This window comes from Moschus berezovskii, chromosome 6 (genome assembly GCF_049115385.1).
Source record: "Moschus berezovskii isolate FMDL1 chromosome 6, NW_MosBer_1.0, whole genome shotgun sequence".
Taxonomy (NCBI): domain Eukaryota; kingdom Metazoa; phylum Chordata; class Mammalia; order Artiodactyla; family Moschidae; genus Moschus; species Moschus berezovskii.
In genome coordinates, this window is record NC_142465.1 from 80,219,125 (window position 1) to 80,238,804 (window position 19,680).

The 19,680-nt window shown below is 54.2% G+C and overlaps 2 protein-coding genes across 3 annotated transcripts; one reads left to right on the forward strand and one right to left on the reverse strand.

Moving 5' to 3' along the window:
- Nucleotides 1-1,069: 1,069 nt before the first annotated feature.
- Nucleotides 1,070-8,558, reverse strand: TST (thiosulfate sulfurtransferase). The gene is made up of 3 exons (XM_055395142.2): nt 8,428-8,558; nt 7,162-7,778; nt 1,070-1,537 (listed from the first exon to the last, which is right to left on the reverse strand). Exons 2-3 carry the CDS (start codon nt 7,754-7,756, stop codon nt 1,239-1,241), a joined length of 894 nt encoding a protein of 297 aa, XP_055251117.1. The 5' UTR covers nt 7,757-7,778; nt 8,428-8,558; the 3' UTR covers nt 1,070-1,238.
- A 128-nt stretch (nt 8,559-8,686) lies between these two features.
- Nucleotides 8,687-19,257, forward strand: MPST (mercaptopyruvate sulfurtransferase). 2 transcript variants are annotated; one of them, XM_055395140.2, is made up of 3 exons: nt 8,687-8,803; nt 13,922-14,543; nt 17,619-19,257. In XM_055395140.2, exons 2-3 carry the CDS (start codon nt 13,949-13,951, stop codon nt 17,915-17,917), a joined length of 894 nt encoding a protein of 297 aa, XP_055251115.1. In that variant the 5' UTR covers nt 8,687-8,803; nt 13,922-13,948; the 3' UTR covers nt 17,918-19,257. The 2 variants fall into 2 exon arrangements, with proteins under 2 accessions (XP_055251115.1, XP_055251114.1); XM_055395139.2 differs by having other exon boundaries at nt 8,746-8,899.
- The last annotated feature ends 423 nt before the right edge of the window (nt 19,258-19,680 follow it).

The following is a 19,680-nucleotide window of genomic DNA, read 5'->3' on the forward strand; positions in this document are numbered from 1 at the left end:
TCTTTCTCTGGTCCTCCCCATCACTCCTCAAAAGGTCTTATTCTGAGCCAGGAAAGACACCCAAGGTAGAGACCACCTTCCTTTGGTCTATTTTTTTAATTTAATTTTTCTTTATACTACAATACAATTAATTTATCATGTTGTGTTAGTTTCATGTGTACTGCAAAGTGATTCAGTTATACATATATTTATTCTTTTTTCAGATTCCTTTCCCATATAAATTATTAAAGAATATTGAGTAGAGTTCCCTGTGATATACAAGTCCTTGCTGATTACCTATTTCATATTAAGAAGTCTGTATATGTTACTTCCAAACTTCTAATTTGTTCCTCCCTCCCCCCACCCCAACCTTTCCCCTTTGGTAACCATAAATTTGTTTTTGAAGACTGTGAGTCTGTTTTTGTTTTGTAAGTAAGTTCACTTGTATTATCTTTTTAGATTCCACATGTAAGTGATATCATGCGATGTTTATCTTTCTCTGACTTACCTCACTTAGTACGATAATCTCTAGGCCCTCCATGTTGCTACAAATGGCATTGTTTCATTCTTTTTTATGGCTGAGTATTATTCCATTGGATATATAATATGTACCACATCTTCTCTATCTATTCATCTGTTGATGGACATTTAGGTTACTTCCATGTCTTGCTTTTTGTAAAGCATGCTGCAGTGAACACTGGGTTCACTGAGCAGCATCTGAGCATCACCTCTTCTGAAAGGCCCCAGGGCCTGTGGGACACCTCTCTGAACACTCATTTCAAGTGGAAGACCAGTTGTCTTCTCTTCCACCCCCTCCTCCCAGAGGGCTGGACCCACAGCTGGAAGGGGTGGCCCCCAGCAAGCCTGGGTCTCGACCTCTTTCTGGCTTACTGATGCCCTTTCCAGGTAAGGTCCTGGTGTGCTCCATCTGACAGGCATCAACGGGCAACTTCTTTTGCCAAAACTAAAAAGTGGTATCCCCAGTGTGGGGGCTGCTGTGAAGTTTCCTTCCTTGGTAGGTTCTAAGGAATTTGAAAGAGAAGGAAGCACAGGTCAAGGAAGGAACCAGGGAGAAAGAGGCATACACAGCTACTTGAAAAGGCCAAGTTTATTCCAGTGTTGTTGGGGAAAGGAGCACTCTACACATTAATTCTAAAAACTTGTCAATTTCCTTGGCTGAGGAGGCAAAGATTATCTGCAGGCCATGCTGGATCATTCCACCGGCAGGACTTGTGGGCAAGGGGAGAAGAGGCCACCACTCAGGACTTCCCACCCTTCCCCTGGGACACCCGGGTCTCTGGGGGGGCCCGGTGGAACCACTCAAACCAGGAGCCATCATAGATGGCCACGTCGGGCTTGCCACAGAGGTAAGCAGCCAGGGCGATGTGGCAGGCAGTGACACCCTTCCGGCATGTGGCAATGAGGGGCTTTGCGAGGTCCACCTTCTTGGCCTCGAACATGGCACGGAGCTCCTCCGGGCTCTTCTCAAAGCCATCCTCTGTCAGGAAGTCCATGAAAGGCATGTTGACTGAGCCTCGGATGTGGCCTGAGTCCAGTCCTGGGTGAAGGCGGAGGACAGGACAGGGTTAGGAGCAGCACAAGGGGTGGGGGCGAGTGGGCCTGGAGGCCAGAATCAACCATGGTTAGGATAGAGAGCTTTGCAAACAAAAAATAACGCCCTTGCCTTTCGCAGAGCTCAATTTATTCCAGCCCTGGCTATATCCAATGCTCATGACCACCACCCCCAGCCCCCCATCAAATCTACCTGATATAGGTATCTTCTATCTGCTTGAGAGGATAGGGAGGAGTCTCAGCTCTACCATCTACTAACCTTTATCTTGGGCAAATTGCTTCACCTCTCTGAACCTCAGTTTTCTCATCTGTCAAATGGGCTCACTGTTACATTCCTGTATTATAGGGCTGTGGAGAAGAGCAAATGGGACAAGGAATGCCAATGCTATGGGGTGTGCTAATTGCTAAGAACATTGGGTGAAGGGGAGACACAGACCATGCTCTCAGGGAGATTACAGTCTAGCAAGGAAGATAGAGGTTAAATACATAAGCATGATTCACTAAATATAACATTGCTCTATTTTACAGATGAGTAGACTGAGGCTTGACAAAGTGAAAAGACTAGCCTGAGGCCACACAGCGAGGTAAAGGCAGGGCCAGGATTGTGCCAAGTCCCCTGGTTTTCCTGTCAAGCCTACAGTGTGTAAAGAGCCTGTGATCTGTTATTAGACAGAAGTTCAAATCCCAGCTCTGCCACTTACTGAGGGGTGCCCTTAAGCAGAGAAGAGGCCCCACCTCTCTGAGCCTCAGTGTCCCCATGGGTAACGTGGGAAGGGCTGCTGTAAAGGGTGAAGCACCGACTACCTCAATCGGCCCACTACCCTCATATACTGCTGCTTCTCCATCACTTTCCCACCTACCCTGGGGGACAGGTGAGAGTGGGGGCCCTGTGGTCCCTTGAGGACCTTCCTAGCAACCCTGAGAGGCTTTGACAGAAGCAGAATGGGGTTTTAGGTTAGCTCCAGGGTCCATTCCAGAGACTTCTCTACACCTAGTTAGGCCCCTCGGCCAAGTCTGGGCTTCAGAATAGCCATCATGTGGGGCAAATGGAACTGGGCCATAGCTGAGCTGGTGCCACGTGCAAAGCCAAGGCCAAGGTTCAGTCTCCAGTATGGCCCTGGTCACTCCTCTTCCTCAAATGCCCCACACCGTGGCAGACTAGAGTGCCCACTGAGAGTGGGGCCTCCTTGTCTCCCACAGCTCCTGCTTAACCCAGACTGTGGGGCAGGACCAGGTGGGCAGCAGTGTGAGAAAGAGATCTGACCAGGGTAACCAGGGCACATCCTGGGGCAGTATGAAGCCAGCTGTGCCCTGTATGTCTGAGCCTCAGTTTTCTCTCTGGGAAATGGGGAGATAACCACACCTATCTCACAGGCTTGTGGGGAAGTCAGCTTCAGCAGATAAAAGCCCTTAACAACCTGGGCACCCAGGAGGTGGGCAATCATGCCAACAGTGTCCCATTCTCCTCACCTCAAGGCCAAAGAGAATTTGAAATTTACTGGCCCAGTCAAGAATTCCTTTGATTGACTATAGATGTCCTGACTTATTAAATTATAGTGATTTATGGGTTGAGTATTCTTGCCTGGGAAGTTCCAAGGACAGAGAAGCCTGGAGGGCTACAGTAAATGGGGTTGCAAAGAGTCACAACTGAGCGACTAACACTTTATTCCTGTTGTGATTTCATTCTTTTGTCTGGAAATTTTGATCTGAGATCTGATGTGAACTGACCCTACCGATGAGGAACAATTGGTCAATTGGCTTCAAGGGTGTTCTTTTCCAAGAAACCAACTTAAAATGTCTCATGGAGCTCCCCGGTAGCCTAGAGGTTAGGATTCTGGGCTTTAATTGCTGGGGCCCTGGTCAAGGAACTGAAATTCCATGCAGGCACACACACAAAAAATGGCTCAGTACCCAGGCAGTGGGCTGGATGAAGTACATTAAAAAACACCAGCCTTTATTGAGTCCTGAATGCTGTTTTCTTTCTTTCCACCCATCCCTGATGAAACAGCTTTATTATTTTTTTTTCTAATTACAGAAAAGGCACTTCTTCTGAGTAAAAAAGTGGTGGTAGTAGGGGTGGAGGGGGTGTTCTGTAGACTCTGCCCCCCAAAGCTGGGCAAGCCTCAGGAGTTGGAGGCCCTCCCTTTCTGCCAGCTAGTGCTCAGGGCCTGTCCGATGAATTTAAATGAGCAGAAACTGACCGCCTGCGTAGTGGGAGGGCTGGGATGAACTTGGCCGGAGAACCTCGGAGACCAGCCAACTAGGGGAAAGGCACTTTGCACCCAGGGGCAAGGACTCCTGCTGTTCCTCCAGGCCCAGCTTTAGCTGCAGGCTTGTGGATCTCCTCTCCCCAGCCACCATGCCAAACCTCTGGCATCAGGCACCCAGGCGGCTTATCTGAAGAACTTTTCCTCTGTCCACACAATACCATACAGATGGGCCTCCTGGCACTAACGGGGGGCCCAGGCTCAAAGGGGTAAGGTAACTTGCCCCATGACACACAGTACAGGGGTGATGTACACTCAGGTGTGTCCGACCTCAAGGCCTGTGTACTCTGACTACCCTGAGCCTTCCTAGAAAGAGTGACTGAGTCAGGCTGAGATGACCTCTCGTGATGACCAGTTCAGAGGTCTGGGACTTGGTATTCCAACTTTGGCCAAGAAGATGGTAGTCGAGTTGGCAAGTTAGCATCCCACAGGTCACTGATAGGTGTGGGCGTTCAAGGCCAGGAAAACCTGAGTAGCTTTTTCTTCCTTTCCTCCAAGGAACCCAGCGCAGGCAGCCACCAGCCCTGCATGCTGGGAGTCAACTTGGCACCCCCTACCCTCTCCTCCCTAGTCCGCAGCCCTCGGAAGACACACAGGCAGAAGTCACATGACCCCATGAAGCAATGCTTTGGAGCTGTGACCACCCCATGCATGCTGACACAGCAGTGGCCTTGGGCAATAACCCCACTTTGATCCTGTGACTGGGATCGAGTCTTGGCCTCAGTGTCTCACTGCAGAAGTTTCTGCTTCCTTTCCCTACCTGCAAAGTGGGACCACTTGGAACCCCCACCTGCCTCCCCTGCTGGGCTGCTATAGTTGCCCAGGGGAGAATGTATATAAAGGGTCCTGCAAATAACAGTCGGAGAAGGCAATGGCAAGCCACTCCAGTACTCATGCCTAGAAAATCCCATGGATGGAGCAGCCTGGTAGGCTGCAGTCCGTGGGGTCGCTAAGGGTCGGACACGACTGAGCGACTTCACTTTCACTCATTGGAGAAGGAAATGGCAACCCACTCCAGTGTTCTTGCTTGGAGAATCCCAGGGACGGGGGAGCCTGGTGGGCTTCCATCTATGGGGTCACACAGAGTCGGACACGACTGAAGTGACTTAGCAGTAGCAGCAGCAAATAACAGTATGCATTAAGGAGTCAATATTCTCCCTCCTAACCCTCATGGACCCCACTTCCAAGCAGAGGGGAGGAAAAGAGAACAAGGTTTATAAAGATACTGAGCTGGATCAACTCCCACCTCTGTTCTCTCCCTTTCCCTAAGGCTCCTCCTATAAAGTGAGCGATGGTATTCAATAGGAGGGTTCAGAGGTGAAGGGACAGGCCTGAGGCCACACCTGAGTCCCACACAAGGATGTAAACTCAGGTCTGTCTGACTCTCACTTTTCTCCTCTTACAAACAGGACCAAAGGCACTGGGAGCACATAACTGAGGCCAGGTGGGAGATTGCTTGCCTGAAATGGGCAGAAAGTGGCTGTGGGGTTTCTAAGGCCCTGCTTCCAGCTCCTTTTGGGGATCATTCCTTCCAGGGACACCCAGGGCCTGCCACCCATACTCCCCTGGGTGTTATATCCGGATGGCTAAGCCCATGGGGTGCCTCCTTGATACCATGAGCTCAGCAGAGCCTCATGTGCCTAAAGTCTTGTACAGGAGGCCAGCAAACCCTCTTAAAGAGGCTTTACAGACAGCCCCAGGCTTTGCACTGCTCTTCATCCTTCTCAAAGGACCTTTCCAGCCATTGCTGTGTTTAATAAATACTTAGCCAGGTGGGTAGGGCTGGCATTCCTCTTTTCATTTTATAAGGGAACGCAGAGAGGCTGAGCAATGAACTGAGGTCCCAGTATAAAGGAGGAGCAGGATTCAAACTGGGGCCTGCACTCCCTGGTCTCCAGATGGGAACCGGAGGGGAGAAGCTGGCTATAAGGGAGCAGCCAGGGACTTTAGAATCAGGGGCTTGCAGGAAGTCCTACCTGCAGCAGCTAGCTTTTCCCCCCTCTCTGAGCCTTAGTTTCCTCATCTCTAAAATGGGAGAACAGAGGCCGAATCTGTCGTCTCTACGCACTCCGCTCATTTATTCTGTTTGCTTCAGAGCAAGCTGGGGGCTAGCTAAAGAAACAATGCCATCTCTCCTCCCTGCAGCGGCATCTCAAGTACCAAGGAGTGGAAGGTGCCTTGAACCAAGGCCAGGAAGGGGCTGCAGGATCTGGTGCCAAGAGCTAAACAAACTTGAATCTTCAACTTCAGACCTTCAGAGAGCAAGCTGGACAGGAAAACACAGTCCAGGAGAAAGCCATGGCGGGGAGGGCAGAGTCCTGTGCCTTCCTGGTTCTGCCTCCAACAACCCAAGTGGCCTTCACCCACTCCTTCCTCTGTGTACCACAGCCTCCCCTCTGACCAGAGAGGTGACTTTTCATACCCTCCAGTTCTAAGAGTGTTGGAATGGCTTTCACAGTGCTCTCCACAGAGGCACAGAAAGGAAGAGACTTTTCAACAAGTTAGTCCAAATGTTGCATGGAGGTGGATTCCACAGAGATTTCCTGAGGACAGCGCTGCAGCCCCCCTGGGGCCATCCCATGCCCTGAGAGCAGTGAGGTCCCGGCCACCGGAGGTGTCCAGGAGAGGTGATGGCAAGACCTCTGTGGTCCTGTTAGGAGGTTCTAGAATGCACTTCTGAGACTCCCCCCACCCCAACTTCCACCAGTGTAGAATCCTCCAGTCTTTGTCGACAGAAGGGGACTCATGAGCCATATCGTTGGAGATGCCTAGCGGAGGGGCCCCGGGAGGTGAGGGTGGGGCAGGACAGTGGTGCATCCTGGTTTGAAACTAAGCAGCACTGGGTTCAAATCTGGACTCTGCCACTGAGCTGAGCAAGCAACCTAACGAAGGTCAGGGGGTCTGGGAGAGCTGGAGGTGGGAAAAGGTGCTGGGGAACAGCACTGTTCATGTTAAGAATTTCTGAAGAACTTGAGGGGTCCTGAGGAGACTTCTGTACAGTGATGCTTATGTGGCTCATGGACGCTATTGAGCATGTTGGGGAGCTAGTGAATGGGCATGGATGCAGATGGATATGTTGTCAGTTACCTCTGCTGATGCCACTCCACACAGATGCTCGGTTGTGCCTTAGCATGTGGCTACGGGAAGGCACGTGTCTGTTCCCATGCATCACAGCTGGAAAAACCTTTAGGTTGTGCTCTCGCCTTTCATTTTACAGATGGAAAGACTGAGGCTTTCGTGGGGGCTGCTGCAGGCAAAACCTGGAGAGGGTCCCAGACATCCTACTCCCCATCTCTCCATGAACATTGCACCCCAGGGACCATCCCCCCACAAGGACACCTACCTACTGCATCTGGCTCCGGCTGTGTGCCCAGGTACCGCCCTTGGGCCCGTGAATCCACCAGCTGGAACCTCTTTGATTCGAGGTTCTCCAGCACCTGCTCGTAGGTCTTGAGCAGGGAGCGGTTCAGCGTGGCTTTGAAGATGGCTGGCTCTGGGCGTGAGGGCTCAGATGTCACCGGGTGGCCCTCCTTCAGCCAGTTCCGGAAGCCACCATTGAGCACGGACACGGTACGGTGGCCAAACACACGGAACATCCACCAGACCCGCGGCGCATAGAAGCTGCCCAGGTCGTCACCATCGTACACCACCACATGCGTGTCGTTGCTGATGCCCAGACTGCCCACGTAGTCGGCGAAGCCAGCCTCGCTGGGCAGCATCACCTCGTAAGGCGAGGCCTTGTCCCGACACTCCTCTATGTCAAAAAAGGAGGCGCCGGGCACATGGCGTTCCAGGTATTCCTTGCGGGCCTCGCGGGTGCCCGGCGAGTACCAGGACGCATCCAGAACCCGAAGGCCAGGGCCCAGCTTGCCAGCCCGGACGGACTCCGCCAGCCACTTGGTGGAGACCAGCGCCCGGTAGAGCACCTGCTGAACCATGGTGTCAGCTCTCCCGTGTCACCTGGCGCGGGTGGGAACCAGGAAAGAGATCGGCGTGAGGACTGTTCGTGCAGTGGGCTGGGGCCTGGGAGGAGGAGCTTTTTCCCCACTGCACTCCCCCAGGGGTGTCGTGTTTATGGCAACCCGGCAGGGTTGGGTGTGCAGTGGGTAAGGTTTGCAGATTCCCTAGGGAAAGTCCGCTTCCGCCTCTCTCCCTGCGCCCCCCGCCCGCGCAGAAGTGGGTGGAGCGAGAGGACTGGGGATCGCGGAGCTGGCTGGGAGGGTGTCTGGCCCTAGAAGCTACTATACTCTCCCTCAGGATCCTCCAGGAGCAGCGAAAAGACGTCCAAGATGGGAGGAGAATGCATCTTGGGCTTAGAGACCCCTTCCTGGGAGCGTAGGGAAGTGGGCGCATGGGGCACTGTCCGGTGGAGGCCCGCAGCCGCCCTCACCCGAGCCTCTCGCCTCGCAAACCTTCCTGCAGTCTCTTCCTAAACGCCCGCGTCCGGCCCAGCCCGGTGTCCTCTGCCCGAGTTGGGTCCAGGGTTCCCGGGGCACCCCCGCCCCGCTCTCGCCACCGGGACCCTCCCCAGGGTCGCAGGTGGTTTGGCCGGCGGCCCGATCCCGAGCGGCCCGGGCGCCTACCGCAGCCCCCACCCCGCCGCACTCACTCGCCCTCGCCGCCGCCCTGGCGCTTGCCCCTGCCCGCAGGAGAAGTTGGCAGGTTCAAACCCGGAGCCCGCAACTCCCCGGCCGGCCCACACCATCGCGCCGCCGCCCGCCGGGGGGGATGGCGCGCCGCCCGCCACTCCAGGCGCCCCGGGCCCGCGCCGCGCCCGCCCCGGGCCAGTCCCCGGGCTCTCGGCGCCTCTCGGACCCGCGGGGACCCGGGGGGGAAACCGGACGGCAGAGGGGGCGGCGCGGGGCGGGGCTCGGCGGCGCGGGCGTCCCCCCGCGGCCCGGCCAGTGGAAGGTGCCGGCAGCCGAGGCTCCCAGTGGCCCGGGCCGTGGGCTGTGCCCGAGTCTCCTCCCTTTGGCCCGCTGCAGGTTGGTGGCGGGAGGAGGGGACTGCTGAGGGCTCGGGGAGGGGGCTCTCTGCGCGAGGTCATGGCCGAACCCGGAAGCCGGGAGCCCGAAACTCCGGTAACTGCTGCGGCGTGGTTCTTGCCTTTCTTTAGGGGGAGGCCGATCGTCGGTGTGCGCAGAGTGGGGCTCCCCCGAGGGGCCTGAGCAGAGCAAGGGGCCGTAGTCTAGGAGGGAAGACGCACCCCTTCCGTAGTCTAGGAGGGAAGGACGGCTGTCCGCGGCCGCCAGGGGTCGGCCCGCTGGGTGGGGTCGGGGTAAGTGGCAGGGGGAGGGGGTTGTCCTCTGGTGACAGGGAGGAGGACTAATAAATCCTGACCGAGAGGCCAGGAAGAGGAGGCCAGCTGACCCACAGGCCTGGCAAAGAACTTGCTGGAGTGAAACGAAACTAATATTTGTCGAGGTCTGCTTGGTGAGGCAGTTTACTGGGGACTCCAATGGCTGTCACTTACTTTCCATAACAACCCTGGGAGTAGGCCAGAAACTTCTTTAAAGACTTGGAAAAGAGTTGCCCAGGGGCTGGCGGTGACATTGAGGCCAGGACGTTTGTTAATCCTGGATCTGAAGCCCATGTGGCAGAGGCTGCTTTTGTGTACTTGCTCACCCCTGAAGTCACATATTTTTAAAAAAACTGCCTTTGTCCACACCAGGCTTCTCTGGTGGCTCAGAGGGTAACGCGTCTGCCTGACCCAGGTTCGATTCCTGGGTCAGGAAGATCGCCTGGAGAAGGAAATGGCAACCCACTCCAGGACCCTTGCCTGGAAAATCCCATGGACGGAAAAGCCCGGTAGGCTACAGTCCATGGGGTTGCAAAGAGTCGGACACGACTGAGCAACTTCACTTCACTTATTTCATTATAAGTGTATATAATTTAATTTTTAATAATGGCGGTATTTAACAGCCAGTTGGCTTAATTCCTGAAAATCTAACAACTGCTTCTTGCAGGCTACTGGGACACCCCTACCCGCCCCTACTTAGTTTTTGTATATGCTATTATGTATGCTTGGAGTGCTTTTCTCTTCCCCCTTGGAAAAAATTTTTTTTATGCTGAAACAATGATAGTCTCAGGGAAAGTTGCAAAAATTTGTACTTTGATAAGTATTTACCCAGGGAATTCTCTGAGCTTTGTGCTTTGCAGTCAAGGGAGAGAGGGGGCCAGGAAGTCTAAGACCAGGGAAGCCCTTGTAGAAGGTCGAGTCTGACTGGACCCTGCTATTCCAGGGCCCATCCCAGATGGCAGCCTGGCGCTTACACCTCCCCTAGCACAGTGTGCAACCGGGAGATGGGCCTGGGGCTGTCCTGTTTGTCTGGGGGCCCTTGACTCCTGGAGCAGCCCCACCTACAGCCATCCAGGCCTGCCCAAGCACATCGGAACCTGGTCCACACCCTTCAGTGACACACACGGCCTGCTCTCCCAAAACCTCCTCTACCTCCTACAGTCCTTAATGGGAACTGCCAATCCAGCATAGGGAGAGTGTGTGTGTGTGTGTGTGTGTGTGTGTGTGTGTGTGGCAGGATGACCTCAGACCTCTGAAGTCCTGATTCTAGACTTGCTGACGATGCATCAGAGGCCACCCATGAGAGTAACTTTGAAGAAATAATGTGATTTTTATGAAGCTGTCTTTAATGACTATTAAAACCAGCCATATGCAGGGCATTATGGTGGTGCTTTGATGTTTATTGGGGCTTCGCTGCTGGCTCAGTTGGTAAAGAATCTGCCTGCAATGCAGGAGGCCCGGATTCGATCCCTGGGTCAGGAAGATCCCCTGGAGAAGGAAATGGCAACCCACTCCATTATTCTTGCCTGGAGAATTCCATGGACAGAGGAGCCTGATGGCTAAAGTCCATGGGGCCACAAAGAGTCAGACATGACTGAGTGACTAACACTTGATGTTCATTATTTAATTTTCACCATTAAGAGGTGAAGATTGGAAGCTCAATTTATAAGAAATGGAAATGGTTCTGGTCCCCTCACATGCCTGCCCAGCACACACCTGGTTAAGAGGGGCATGGGACTGGCATTGACTTTGGAGGGGCTTTGGCTCCCAAGTCAGCGTTCTTTTCACTCTAAATAGATCCCTGTGGAAAAAACCAAGGAGCCTCAAGAATGAGGAGTGGGGAGGGGCTGCTGTGGTTCACAATGGGGTCTTCAGGTAGTTCAGTTCATTTCAGTCACTCAGTCATGTCCAACTCTTTGCAACACCATGAACCGCAGCATGCCAGGTCTCCTTGTCCATCACCAACTCCCGGAGTTCACCGAAAATCATGTCTATTGAGTTGGTGATGCCATCCAACCATCTCATCCTCTGTCGTCCCCTTCTCCTTCTGCCTTCTATCTTTCCCAACATCAGGGTCTTTTCAAATGAGTCAGCCCTTCACATCAGGTGGCCAAAATATTGGAGTTTGAGCTTCAATATCAGTCCTTCCACGGAACACCCAGGACTGATTTCCTTTAGGATGGACTGGTTGGATCTCCTTGCAGTCCGAGGGACTCTCAAGAGTCTCCTCCAGCACCAGGTAGAGGCCTGCTGAATCCTTCAGCATAACCTAGTGCAATGTAGCCCACAGGCACTGTGATCGCCCCTTAGCCAAAGCCTCTGGCAGCCTCACCCTGAACATGTCAAATCAGCTTGGATTTTCCCTTCCTCCCACCTTCACACCTCAGGCTGAGCTATGTGCCCCCTCTGCTCCCACTGAACTCCAGACTTTCTACAATTACGTTGTGTCTCTTTTCTTTCTTTTTGGTAGCACTGGATCTTCGTTGCTGCATGCAGGTTTTCTCCAGTTGCAGCAAGCGGGGGCTGTTCTTTGTTGTGCTCAGGCTGCTCACTGTGGTGACCTCTCTTATTGCGGAGCACCATCTCTGGGGCATGCAGGCTTCAGCGGATGCAGCACTTAGGCTCAGGAGTGTGGCTCGTGGGCTCTAGAGCACAGGCTCAGTAGTTGGCGGTGCACCGGCTTAGTTGCCCCGCAGCATGAACATGTGGGATTTCCCTAGACCTGGGATTGAACCCCTGTCCCTTGCATCAGCAGGCAGAGTCTTAACCACGGGACTACCAGGGAAGTCCTGCAGTTAGATTCTTTTGAGCAGGCCTGTGGCCGCTGACTCCCAGGGCCTGGTCACATGGGCAGCATGGTTTCTAAAAGCCAGGCTGCACCGAGACTGAGGGAGGGACTGGGCACCAGATATCACACTGTGGACACACAAGGCCCTGGTCATCACTGACCTTCAGGCTGGGAAACTTTAGCCTCAGAAGTTACAACCCAATTGTAAATCTTGAGGCTGCCCTTGACCAGCAGCTCTGTGACTAGGGCAAGGCATTTTTATCTCTAACCACCGGTGGTCTCATTCAGAAACAGGCAACCCCACCTAGTGACTGCTGAAGGCTGTGTTGCTTAGTACATGGCCTGCAGGGGCACTCCACAAAATGCTCCATTCTCTACCCACCCCCTTCCCCTTGGTGGCAGGGCTGCTTGGCATGGAGGCACGGTTGCACCCTGCACTGGGGGTACACAGCCAAGGTGGTGGGTGGAGCTGACCTGTAGCTCAAACTCCACTCACCCAGCCACATTCTCTGGTGGAGACTGTGCCTCTGCTTGGCAGAAGGGGCACCTTTCTCTAACCTGCCCAAAGGCACCTAGGGTGTCCACGTGTTTGGAGCCTGGCCCTGGAAGGCTGTGAGCTGATTTGTCATGGGGGGCTGGTAAACTGCTATACTCAGAACTGCTGGCCTGCAAGGGAGAGAATAGGGTGGGGAGTGAGGCCCTAATCACTGTTTCCAGAGAGAAAGAAAGTGAACCGCTCAGTCATGTCCAATTCTTTGTGATCCCATGGACTGTAGCCCGCCAGACTCCTCTGTCTGTGGAATTCTCTTGACAAGCATATTGGAGTGGGTTGACATTTCCTTCTCCAGAGAATCTTCCCCAGGAGATTGAACCCCAGTCTCCTGCATTGCAGGCCAGGAAAGCCCCAAGAGAGGAAACTCAAAGGGTGAAATCAGACTTTGCTGAACTGCCTGGCAGTTGCTGTGAAACCTGACACCACCACCACTTCTTAACTGTTGACCCTTGGTCTTTAGTGCACTTCTGTGAACTTCAGTGTCCCCTCCGGGAAACAATGAGAAGAATACCAACCTTCTTGAGGTTACTCATATAACAAATAACTGAGAGCCTACCCTGTGTTCTGTAGAGTTGTAAGGTGTTGTGAGGATTAAAGCACACATAGGGATGAGATGGTTGGATGGCATCACCGACTCGATGGACATGAGTTTGAGCAAGCTCTCAGAGTTGGTGATGGACAGGGAAGCCTGGCGTGCTGCAGTCCATGGGATCGCAAAGAGTCGGACATGACTGAGGGAACTGAACTGAAGGAGGATTAATTTACTAATTCCAGTTGCTAGTCCTCTGAGGCTGTTTATATAAATGTTTGATGAATGGGTGAATTCCACCAGGGATCTTGGTTGATTGCAAGCAAAGCTGAGCTGCATCTTAGGGAGGGGCTAAGACCTTGCCCCTACTTGCCTTAAAGTGCCAGGAGCTTGTGGTCCAAGTCACTTCAGTCCTGTCTGACTCGGCGATCCTATGTATGGACTGTAGTCCACCAGGCTCCTCTGTCCATGGGATTCTGCAGGCAAGAGTACTGGAATAGGTTTCCATGCCCTTCTCCAGGGGGTCTTGGCAAACCAGGGATAGAACTCAAGTCTCTTATGTCTCCTGCATTGGCAGGTGGGTTCTTCACCACTCGCGCCACCTGGGAAGCCAGCAGGGCCTTCTCCTAATTGGGCTCTCTCCCTATCCACCCTGCTTCAAGCAGTGGTGAGAGCCATCGCCTTGCCCCCTCTAAGGGGTCATGGTGATTCTGGTGATCACTCTGTGTGTATGTCCCAGGCTTAGCAGGGCAAGGGAGGGGAGGCTCCCGGTGATCTAAGTCTGTATCTTGGCTTCTCCACGGCTGGTTTTCCGCGTTCCCTGGACTCTGCCCTCCGGCCCAGGACCCCGCCCTCGCCCCAGGGGCACAGGCGATTCCTGCCCCTGGGCCACTCGCCTCTTCCTTAATATCCTCTTGACCTCCTTGTCGCCCAGGCCTGCAGCCCCGGTGTCGCCGCCGCCATGGCGTCGAAGCAGCTCTTCCGCGCGCTCGTGTCAGCGCAGTGGGTGGCCGAGGCGCTCCGGGCCCCAAGGGCCGGGCAGCCCTTGCGGCTGCTCGATGCCTCATGGTACCTGGCCAAGCTGGGCCGCGACGCGCGCCGCGAGTTCGAGGAGCGCCACATCCCGGGCGCCGCCTTCTTTGACATCGACCAGTGCAGCGACCGCACGTCGCCCTATGACCACATGCTGCCCAGCGCGGCGCACTTCTCAGAGTATGCGGGCCGCCTGGGCGTGGGCGCCGCCACCCACGTGGTGGTCTACGACGCCAGCGACCAGGGCCTCTACGCGGCGCCGCGCGTCTGGTGGATGTTCCGCGTCTTCGGCCACCGCACGGTGTCTCTGCTGGACGGCGGCCTCCGCAACTGGCTGCGCCAGGGCCTCCCGCTGAGCTCGGGGAAGAGCCGCCCGGAGCCCGCCGAGTTCCACGCGGTGCTGGTCCCCGCCTACATCAAGACGTTCGAGGACATCAAGGAGAACCTTGAATCCCGGCGCTTCCAGGTGGTGGATGCCCGTGCCGCCGGCCGCTTCCGGGGCACGGAGCCCGAGCCCCGAGACGGTAACCAATGAGCGAAGCGCCCTGGAAGTCCCTGCCTGAGCACTGCCCTCGCCTCACTCTTGCCTTTAAGGGTAGGGTGGTGGGGTGCCAGCTGAGATTCACCCCATAGCGTGGGGGTGCCGGCTGAGATCCACTTTCTAGTCGTCTCACTGGGCTTTATTCTAAAGAGGAGGCAATAATATTTACCCCGCCTCCACCCCCAAACTAGTTGGAAACCCAGAATGCCCTGTGTAAGTGTGAGACTCCAAACGGCCCCCTCCCAGTACTATGGATGGGAGTCACTGCCAAATGGGAGGAGGGGACAGGCCCAGTTGGGGGAAAGCCCCAAATAGATGGTGCTTGATCAGGTCTACCACCATCTCTGAGGATGATGGAGCCAGGAAAGAGGAGAGAGAAAGTGGAGAATGAAAGTCGTCAGAGGGGCCAAAGGCTAGCAGAGAGCAGGACACAGGAGCCTCAAGTACGGAGAGAGATTGCTGCCCCAGATTGGAGCAGAAACTGAATAGAGGGTGGTTGCTGGCCTCAGCTGGGGCAGGGCCTCCCCCACATGGGCTGGGTTCCCCATGGAGTTCAACATCTGGCTGCTTCCTGAGATCTGGAGAGAGGCAGCCATTCTAAGGCTTCACCTCCCCCTCTGTAAGGAGCAGGGTTGGGAAGGGGTCCCCACAAAGCAGGTGGATCAGTAACCACTTTGGTGTGAGATTTTTAATGATCTCACAAGAGGACTTCCCTGGTGGTGGTGGTTTAGCCGGTGAGTCGTGTCTGATTCTCTTGTTACCCCATGGACTGTAGCCCACCAGGCTCCTCTGTCCCTGGGATTCTTCAGGCAAGAATACTGGAGGGGGTTTGCTGTTCCCTTCTTTCCCTGGTGGTCCAGTGGTTAAAAATCTGCCTTCCAATGCAGGCCACATGGGTTTGATCCCTGATCGGGGAACTAAGATCCCACATGCTGCAGAGCAACTAAGCCCAAGCCACAACTAGAGAGCCTGTTCTCTTGCAACAAGAGAAGCCTGTGTGCTGCATCGAACACCCAGCACAGCCCAAAAAAAAAAAAAGATCCCATGAGATGGATGCTCTTCTCATACAGAAGGGGACATGGAGCCTTAGAAGGGCCACCTTTTCCCAGATCTCAGGAGGCAGCCAGGCATTGAACTCCAGTGCAGTACCTTTAACTGCACTGAACAACCAGTAATCTCCCAGTCGTTTCTCTCATGTCTGCTTTGAGGAGGGCGCAGGGAACTTGCCATTTCCTCTGGGAAGCTCTCCCTGAATAGACCCCTCTATCCCTGAATCAGGGCTGGCTGGCGCTTCTGTTTCTAGAGCAACTTGGGCTCACCCTGTCCTAGCACTGCTAGGGTGATCTGAGGGCAAGGACCATCCATGCTCCCAGTGCGTCCTGAAGACTAATTCAGCAGCTGGATGGAGTCCAGAGAGGTTTGGTGAATTCACAAGGTCCCAACACAGGGGACCCTGCAGAGCTGTGTAGACATGACTGTGGGAAACTGCTGATGGCCAAGCTTTTTTGAACCTAGGTTGGTGGCAGTTTGAGATGGTTCAGCCCAATAGGGATGCCACCTTGAACCTGTGGGACCCTTCAGCTTAGCCCCTGGGTGGGGGTGGGGGTGATGGAGCAATGTAGGGCAGTGAGCCAGAGCCAGACCTGGGTTCAGAGCCCTCCCCGGTTGCACTAGTTGTGTGACACCTGGCAGCTCACCTCGTCTCTGAACTGCAGCTTCTGCATGGGAATGTCAGGGCAGAACATGGAGCTTAAAGGATGCTGCTGCTGCTGCTGCTAAGTCACTTCAGTCGTGTCCGACTCTGTGTGACCCCATAGATGGAAGCCCACCAGGCTCCCCTGTCCCTGGATGCAGTGAGGGTTAAATGAGAGCAAGTGTGTTAAGCACTTAGCTCCGTGTTTGCACTTACAGGATGCACTTGAGAAACGGGAAGTGGGATAATTAACGTGTGCTTCCCTGGCTGTGGGTCTTTACAGGGGTGCTTAATGCTTACCTCCATCGTGCTCACTCATTCGTAAAATGGCAGATAAGGATAAATGCCCAGTCGGCCTGTTGTCAAGGTGAACTAGCTGATGTGTGTACAGGCTCCGTCTAAATCAGTGGAGAATATCAGCATCCTCATTGTCCCCCCTCCACAGCCTGAGACCTGGCCTGCTTGATGCCCTCTGCCTGGGATGCTCTCAGCTTCTACCAGCCAGACCCTTCAACCTGGTTAAATCTTATTCAGCCTTCAGGGCTTACTCAGAGAAGCTTCCCTGCCCCTCCCCCTCCCAGGCAGTGGGTCCTGCTTGGCAGCACAGACTCTGGGGCCTCTCTGTTCCAACTAGCTTGGGCCAGTCTGTTCCGTGTGCCTCTGTCTCCTCATCTGTACAAACAGGAGAATAGTAATTGCTTCCCCATAGTATCAGAGCAAGGATTAAGGGGGGAAATAGAGCTGAGGGGCTCCTCGCACAAAGTAAACCCTCAGCAAGGTCAGGTACAGTGATCCCTGTTACTGTGTATTACTGTTCTTTACGATATGCAGTATATCCCCATGCCACCCAAGAGGGCCTTTTTGTAACATCCATCATCCCTGGAGAAGGAAATGGCAACCCACTCCAGTATTCTTGCCTGGAGAATCCTATGGACAGAGGAGCTTGGCGGGCTACAGTCCACGGGGTTGCAGAGAGTTGGATGTGACTGAAGCTACTGAGCATGCACACACGCAAAATAACGAGTATGCCAGCATGCATTTACCTAGAACTTCCTCTAATTGTGAGCACAGTCAGTCTTCAGGAAACCTGGGGCAGACTGTGGCTTCTGTGGAGTTTGAGTCCTGGGTTCAGATCCCAGGCAGCAGTTCACTAGATGCGTGACCCTGGACAGGAGCGAACCTCAGCATCTGCTATAAAACAGATTCCTGTAGACAGTTGCTGCCTGGGTTTCCTGGTGGCCTACCTGAGATGATGCTTAGAGAGGGTAGTGCTGTGGCTACATAGAAGGTTCTCAGTCCCGCAGGGGCCGTTCCTACCGCCCTTGTACAAATGTTTGTTCCCTGCCTCCTGCTCTCCTGTTGCAGGCATCGAGCCTGGCCACATCCCCGGCACTATCAACATCCCCTTCACGGATTTCCTGACTGAGGATGGCCTGGAGAAGAGCCCCGAGGAGATCCGCCGCCTCTTCCAGGACAAGAAGGTGGACCTGTCCCTGCCCCTGGTGGCCACGTGTGGCTCTGGAGTCACAGCCTGCCATGTGGCCCTGGGGGCCTACCTCTGTGGCAAGGCGGATGTACCCATCTACGATGGCTCCTGGATGGAGTGGTACATGCGTGCCCAACCTGAGGACATCATCTCTGAGGGCCGGGGGAAGACTCACTGAGGCGTGGCAGGACACGGGAAGCTTGGGTGACACCCAGCCACCAGCGGTACCCAGCCCGGTGGTTCCAACTCTGCTCTGACCAGGATTGTGTTTCTTCCTCCAACTCAGATGGTACGTAGGGCGACATCCCAGAGGCCAGGAACTCTGTGGACTTGGGTGCTCCCATTGGAGGCAGCAGAAGAGGAGGCAGTGGGCACAGGGGGAGGGGAGCTGCCCTCGTGGTGCTGAACTGGAGCCCAGATTCCCTTCTGTTGAAGAAATAAAACAGTCAAGTGCTAAACCCTTCTGACTGCGGGGCTGCCTCAGCTCTCCTCTGCTCCTGGCTGACGGCTCCAACATGCCCAGCTCAGGAGCTCCACGGAGCCAGAGTGTCTTGAGGACGGTGTCCCTTCTGCCTTCTGAGCAGTGCTGGGGCCCCAAAGACCTTCCAGTCCTGAGACCGAATGTCTCCCTGACAGCTGTCTTCTTCTTTTGCTGTGTGAATGAATGAATGTAGTGTCTGACTCTCTGCAACCTCATGGACTGTAGCCTGCCAGGCTCCTCTATCCATGGAATTCCCCAGGCAAGAACACTGGTGTGGGTAGCCATTCCCCTTTCCAGGGGATCTTTGCTGGGGTCTCCCTTCTGGCTTCTGGGTTATTTAAGGTGAATCTGCTGTGCCATGTCTGGAGTCCCACCCAAAGCCGGCCCCTCCCCATGCGTAAGTAATACATCTCATTTCAAGACAGATGGTTCCAGAACTTAATAGGAGGCTGTACCACACCGAGGAGGCCCATTCTAGCCCAGCCAGGATGTTTTTGGAGAAGGGCAAAGTTTAATCAAGTTAGAGGGGAATCTAGTTCTAGACTCTGAGAGCCTTGCGTTTAGGGCTACCTGGGGATGGGCAATATGAGGAGCTTTGATCCTTTCTGCTCAAGGAGAAAGAACCCTTATCCCCCAGGTTTCTCAAGGGTAAGGAATCTGTTCTTCTGCCTCTGTGTTTGTTCTTTGTGCAAGGATGGACATGGGTGTCAGAAGGCCCCAGGTGCCCCCTGTTGGAACCTGGGTCACCCCTCTCCCAGGCATCTTCCAGCACCCGAGGCATCTCTTGGTAGCAAAGGCCCAGGTGTTAGCCAGTACTGGGAGGACCTCCAGAAGGAAAAAAAAAAGCAGAAGGAGCAGTGACTTACTCAAGTTCACATGATGGACTCACTACACAGCTGGAACCAGATCCAGATTTTCTGACTCTGAATTTACTTTTTTTTCCCCTCTGACTCTGAGTCGTCTCTCCCAAGTCCACAGGGATGGTGGGGAACCAATGGGACAGAATCCTGGTTTTCTGAATAAAAGGTCTAAAGTAAGTGCTACCTCTCTGAGCCTCAGTTTTCTTACCTATAAAATGGGAATAATACGTACCTTTGAAGAAGGGATTTCAGACAAGGACCTGGCCAAGAGCCCAGCCCTGAGCCCTATCTTCATAGCTCAGGGCTTCTCAACCTTAGGACAACTGACATTTGGGCTGGATAATCTTTCTTTGTAAGAGCATCCTGGGCATCAGAGGATGTTTAATGGTGTTTGTGGCCTCTACTCATGAGATGCCAGCAGCTCCAACCAGTTGTGAGAAAAAGAAATGTCTCCAGATAAGGCCAAATGACCCCCAAGAGGCAAAAATAACCCCCTAGTTGAGCACCAGTGATGTAGGAGCAATGGCTGTACTTGATGACAGCAGTCAGGACCAATATAGACGGGGATTTCCACATGGAGGGAACCCCCATCTCCCCATC

Bases quoted from the DNA above. Each gene is read 5' to 3' on its own strand.
- TST (XM_055395142.2), bottom strand. From the start codon at position 7,756: ATGGTTCAGCAGGTGCTCTACCGGGCGCTGGTCTCCACCAAGTGGCTG. The intron at 1,538-7,161 runs GTAGGTGTCCTT...GCCTTCACCCAG, and splicing joins GCCGGAGCCAGATGCAGTAG to GACTGGACTCAGGCCACATC.
- MPST (XM_055395139.2), top strand. From the start codon at position 8,864: ATGGCCGAACCCGGAAGCCGGGAGCCCGAAACTCCG. The intron at 8,900-13,921 runs GTAACTGCTGCG...CTTGTCGCCCAG, and splicing joins GCCGGGAGCCCGAAACTCCG to GCCTGCAGCCCCGGTGTCGC. The intron at 14,544-17,618 runs GTAACCAATGAG...CTCCTGTTGCAG, and splicing joins GGAGCCCGAGCCCCGAGACG to GCATCGAGCCTGGCCACATC.